The sequence below is a fragment of the Rhagoletis zephyria genome, unplaced genomic scaffold (genome assembly GCF_001687245.7).
Source record: "Rhagoletis zephyria isolate East Lansing unplaced genomic scaffold, Rhagoletis_zephyria_1.1 Rzeph_scaffold_04472, whole genome shotgun sequence".
NCBI lineage: Eukaryota > Metazoa > Arthropoda > Insecta > Diptera > Tephritidae > Rhagoletis > Rhagoletis zephyria.
The window spans coordinates 232-6,260 of NW_016161555.1; the positions used below are offsets into that span (position 1 = coordinate 232).

Genomic DNA, 6,029 nt, shown 5'->3' on the forward strand with positions numbered 1-6,029 from the left:
GTGTTTTTACACTCTAGAAAATAATTTCTACGACTTCACGTACGTGGTTTTGCATTTTGTTGATACGCGGTTTTGCACTTTAAACGACGATATGTATATATGCGCAGAGGTATGTATGTGGGTAGAGTATTTGAAATGAATGCTCTTGCAAACATAGCTCTAAAGTAAGCTCAATAAGAGTCAAAGAACAAAGTCAATCTTCATTTTGGACTCTTAAATTAGGTCATTATGAGCGTAAAGGCTCCGAGATAGGACTCTTTAAATACTTATTTATGGCTCCAAATGATTGCTGGGATGTACTCGAAAACCGTTGAGTATGGTTCAAAAAGTACTTCATTTGCAAATTCTACGATATTTTGTAATTTCAACAAAAACACCTCTGATATTGCGTTCAGTTTTAAGACATTTTTCAATTGAAACTTCTATAATTTAAGAAATTTTATTTGATATAATTAATCCCGACATTTAAGTTTTGTACAAAAGAAAACTAGTTTTAGCTTTATTTGTGAAAATTGTAGGTAAGCAAAAACTTGAATTTTAATCAAGATTTTAGCAATTCACAGATATCTGAATTATCGGCCACATCAAGGCACGATTGGCCGTCAGCATCTTTGATAGAAGGATCAGCATTAGCATTGAGTAAAATTCGAATACATTCGATATGACCACAACTGGCTGCATAATGTAAGGCCGTCTGCTGCTCTGAATCACGAAAATTAACATCTAATCCGTTTTCAATAAGATGTTTTAATATATCTACTGCATTACGGTCAGCTGCCCAATGTATCAGTCCCATTCCGTTTTCGTCAAGTATCTCCATAATTTCCGAAGAGAGAGCATTTTGAAGTTGTATAAGATTGCCTTCTTTAATATAATCGAAAGCATTTTTTTCATGTTCTTTTTGATCTGCTTCCTCCAGCCGCTGAGGAATAGAATGTACTACCCAGCCAGGTGAAGATTTCTGTTTATCGCCAAGTTTTTGCTTTGGCTGCCAAGTCGAGTCTAATTTTTGAACCTTTTCAATATATAAACGCTTTGCTTCTTCGCTAGGCATTTCTCCCAAATCATTCCATGCACACCATTTGCTGCGACTTTGCATATTAAATACACTAGGTTTCTGAGTATTGCAGCGCCCACAAGTTGCCTGCTTATATAAACCATAAATTTCTAAAAGATCGGTAGAGTCGATAGAGTTATGAATCTTTTGCAAATGTTCAGCTGCTTCGGAAAACACTTCATCAATGGGATCAATATCCATGTCACTGTCCGAAAAATCTGATGTTGACATAGTCAAATAATATTTTAGTCTTCTTTCGCCGGGTTAAGATTATTTACTTATGAATTTTTGTATGTTTAATGTCTTAAAATTTATATCAAGAATCGAGATAAATGTCTATGACTTCCGAATGTTTAGATAATTGCCCTCGAGCACGTGTTTTTGTTCACTTTCAATCTTCTCTATTGGCGTAATGTCATCGAATAAAACGAAACCGTAGCCACGTGAACAGCCGGTATTTTTATCGAATATTACGTTAGCGGAGACGACGCGTCCAAATTCCTTGAAATAAGCACGCAACTCCTGATGGCCCACCTAGATTCATGCATAAGATTTTTAGCTTTTAAAATTCAGACCGATTGTTATTCATTTTTAGTTACCGTCCACGGTAGATTTCCCACGAAAATTTTTTGCAGGCTTTTGCCCAATTTGTTTGCTGTGGCCATTTGCTTAAAACGGTGCTTATTGAATATAAAAACTCCACACTCTTGTTTATATTTGTTGCGTAAATCTTTGTCCAATTTTTTGCTAAGTAGAAATAATTTCAGCCTGCTTAAAAACAAGGCGCAGTGTGACAAATCAAACAGCTGTTTCGGGATTGTTCGAATTCGAAATTCGAATGTTCTGACCCAGGGCGAATTTTGTCAAGGTGGTGTTTAGCGTTGCCAAACAAATTTCGTTTGAAGCTAAAGCGAAGCGCACATTAGCGCGATTCCATCGTTGCGAATACGTTGCGAATTCGGCTGTTAACTTCGAATCCGCAAACGTGCGCACACTTGAGCGATTTTTTCGCGTCGATTTCCGATGTACAATTCACTCAATTTTCCCTTTATTTCGTGTATTTTCGCACTCGGCGTGCCCAAATCGTACAAAATACTATTATTACGAACGTTTTTATTAGTTTTTGTACATTACACGTTTTTTTTTCTTTGCCTTTATTGCTGTGACACCTTTCTTCTTCTTTGACGCCTTCAAAACGCTGCAAGCCGCGTTTCGAGCGCGTCAATAGAGAGGAACATTGAATGTTCGAAAAATTCGCAGCGACAGAATCGTGCAAGTATGCGCTAGCGCATTAAAATGTATGGGTAGCATTGTTGTAATTTTTGGGCTTGCGGATTCGCAACGACAGAATCGCGCCAATGTGCGCTTCGCTTAAATCGGTCGAAGAAAGAGCTAAATAATCTAATAATCGGTTCTTTCTCGTACGCAACGCGGTATCCCCCGGGTTCCCAAAACAGCCCAGAAATCAATGCCTTACTCGACAAAATGGGTAATAGAGAGCGAAAATTGGAACGTATTGAATCGCACGATTGAGAGAAATATTCTATGTATTCTATCATTCTTGTTTGAATCGTAACTGTCTTCTTCTTCCTGCCCGAAACAGCCTGGACTTTTATCTCCGGGTAAAAATGGATAAAGTGTCAAAGTGCATATCAGCTATTTTGTGTTTAAATGTCGCCTGCATTTACTTGGTGCTGTTAAGGAATAGTGAATGGCCTGTCGATGTATTTTCAATATTTATATACTTAAAATCAAATTTGTGAAACCATAATTCAATTACCAACTATGTATTTGCATTTAAGTGACAAAAACAAACACAACGTGAACTAGCTGTTTCTCAAATTCTGGGCACGAAATACTTCTGGACTACGTTCCATTTTTGTGAGCAAACTTTTCGCTTATTCTCTAATAACCGGATCCGGTCCGGATTGTTAGGGAAATAACCTTATAGTAGATAAAATGCATTGTTTTGCATTTTTTCCACATAAAGTATTTTCGAAATTTTTTTTGTATGGAAAAGACTGCGTGAAAAAAATTGCCAAAAATCAACGGTAATGCGTAGCTACTTAGAGAAGTATTGATTGAGCTACAAATCTGCATACTCACAAAAATTCTACAAATTCTGATTAAAAGGTTGAAAATTTACATGAAAATTTGCTGAATTTTCGAGAGTATTGCACAAAGTTTAGAAATTATATTTTTATGTCTTTTGTTGTGGAATAAACCATATTTTTATAAAAAGTTGTAGAAAAAATATTACAATAAAAATGTTGCATATTTATATTTGTTGATGAAATATTAGTGGTGTTTATTTAAACAGATAAATTTGCCTTTCGCATATACGTATATTTTTATCCACTGCTTTATATAAACGAGAAAAAAAGAATCTTTGTTGCCCCTTATCGAGACTAGAAAGAAGAAAATAAAATTATAGTTTAAAAAAACTAAAAACTCGCTTTTATTACAATGTGAACTAGTAACATCCATCAAAATATCGATAACAAGTTCGTTAAAAATATCAATAGAAAAATCGATAACAAAATCGAAAACCGAAAAAAAACGATAATAAAATCGATAAAATATCATTAAGAAAATCTATAAAAATATCGATAAAAATAACGACAGCAGTATCGATAACAAGTACGATAAAAATATCGATATCGGTAAATTATATCTATAAAAATATCGATAACAAAATTGATAAAAATATCGTTAACAAACCCGATAAAAAATATCGATTATTATATCGATAAGTTCCGAGAATCCCGAAAATCTCTAAAATCCTGAAATAGTTACCAGATTTAGTCTATGTCTATATCTATATCCCTTTCTCTATAATTATGTACCTTTATTTTAATCTTTCTTCCTCTATCTTCGTCTTTACTTTTATCGGTATCCTCATCCTCATCTTTTTTTTAATATTTATATTTTTTTTTTACTTTTATGTTTATCATTTTCTTCATCTTCACATTCCCTTTCATCGTCTTATATAAAAGAGTGTTTAAATTTACCCCAATCTTAATTTTTGCATTTACCTTTACGCATCTTTGTTTTTGTTTTTATTTTTATCTTGCCTTTATCCTTTTCTTTATCCCAAGGACATCGAAAAAATAAATTCATGTAAAAAGCACAGTGGCTTTGTAAGGGTGCAAAATGATATGTTTTCTAGTCGAATAATTTTTGTATCTCCTGGCGATTAGCAGTCGTAGAACAGTTTTTAATTGGTCTGACAGGGCGTATGATGAACATTAAATTATTAAGGTCGGTATTATGCAGACAAACTTTTGTTTGCCAAATTAAATGGCGGCTGCTTAGTTTGCTCGGAGGTGGTTATGTCGAGTTTGGCACAGGGTTGCACGTTCATTATGGTGTTCATGGCTATTGCCAACACGAAATGAGAATTAATATATTTTTGATGATATCCTATAGACAATTAACTCTGCCCTAATCTTTGAAGCTCCTACAGCATAAATTCAGTTATCTGCCTTTCGGTATCACGGGAATTTTTGTGTATAGCAACAATTGTCTAAAATTTTTGTATATGACAACACCGAATTTGCTGCAGTTTGACCAAACAAAATTAGTTTGCTGTGAGAGTCGCCAAACTCGCTCTCTCCGAGTTTGCTGCAACAACAATTGCACGCAGTTTGCCAAACAAAATTTCTGCATAACACCGACCTAAATTGAACTTTTATAACAAATTCTTTTCCTCCTTTAAAAAAGCCTTTCGTAATATTAAATAAACAAAACAAAGTGTTTTAGTGTTTGACATGTCCTCTCGGGTTGATTAAGGAACTATTGTGGAAGTATTAATTAAAAAATTTTAAAAATATGCTTGAAATTATACAGGGTGTCCTAGACCAACCACCCGTCCCTCCCTCTAAAATGGTGGGAAATGTTTTTTATTGAAAACTGCAAAAATTTTACCACCTATCCCTACTAAATCGGGGATCCTCTATCTTTTGGTGGTATTACCGACAGATTCGGATTCTTCGCATTAATATACATACGTTTTGTCGGAAACTTTTTCCGGTTTAAACTGACCGGAAGTCCATTTTTTTAAATAAGACATGTATGTTTTTACTACAGATTCAGATTCTGTGGACAAAAATACGCAACTTTTGTTTGCATCTTTTTTCTCAGAAAAACCTTTTTCAACACTTCAACAGGAGTCCAGGACGAGTTAAAGTTCTAAGATCATTTAGAGGTTGAAAAAGATACTTCCAAGAAAAAAGTTTCAAATAAAAGTTGCGTACTTTTGTCCGCAAAATCAGAATCATGTGTAATTAAAAAAATGGACTTCCGGTCAGTTTAACCCACTTTCGGTCCAAAATTTGAATTGTTTACATTGACTATGTTAACAATTTTTATAAAACAGTTTCGTTACATGAAAAAATGATGAACCATTATCCATTAGTGATCGTTAAGTTAATATAAAAAGCCCTACATCTCTGAATAAAGCGTTAAGGCGGAAAAAGTGTCACTACCTAGTTCTTTAAACCCCATACACTTTTTTGCTGCACTTTTGCTACACGATAGTATTCCATCTTCCGATATGTACATATGTATTTATTGCATGTCACAATAATTCACTTTCTTACCGGGTCCAACACAGTCTGGATCTGAGAATCACAGCATCAGTGACCGAATCGAAATTTTATTTTGAGATGATGGCGACTTGTTCTAGGAGAGAAAACCCTATAAGTTTATTTCATTCGCTTAGAAACGAGCAATCTTTCACTTTCGACTTCAATAGCACAACGGTAATACAGACCCTATCTTCATAATATTTTTTTTTCGTCTTAACGAAATAGTTAAAGAATATCTTAGACTATCTTAGAATTCCAATTTGTTTAACAGTCATTTTGTTGTGTGGCAATCATTTAATGCTTTAAATTTAAATTTTAAATTAGAACTTCATTAAGTAATTAACGACCAAAACGAAAGAAATTAAGCTCGACTTTTCTATATA

The 6,029-nt window shown here is 34.1% G+C and overlaps 1 protein-coding gene across 2 annotated transcripts; it reads right to left on the reverse strand.

Moving 5' to 3' along the window:
- Nucleotides 1-412: 412 nt before the first annotated feature.
- On the reverse strand, nucleotides 413-1,881 carry LOC108370764 (heterogeneous nuclear ribonucleoprotein A/B-like). 2 transcript variants are annotated; one of them, XM_017626160.1, is made up of 2 exons: nucleotides 1,657-1,881; nucleotides 413-1,591 (listed from the first exon to the last, which is right to left on the reverse strand). In XM_017626160.1, exon 2 carries the CDS (start codon nucleotides 1,286-1,288, stop codon nucleotides 542-544), a length of 747 nt encoding a protein of 248 aa, XP_017481649.1. In that variant the 5' UTR covers nucleotides 1,289-1,591; nucleotides 1,657-1,881; the 3' UTR covers nucleotides 413-541. The 2 variants fall into 2 exon arrangements, with proteins under 2 accessions (XP_017481649.1, XP_017481650.1); XM_017626161.1 differs by having other exon boundaries at nucleotides 1,084-1,591; nucleotides 1,657-1,878.
- Between the last annotated feature and the right edge of the window lie 4,148 nt (nucleotides 1,882-6,029).

Coding starts and splice junctions, on each gene's coding strand:
- LOC108370764 (XM_017626160.1), bottom strand. CDS start 1,288: ATGTCAACATCAGATTTTTCGGACAGTGACATGGATATTGATCCCATT.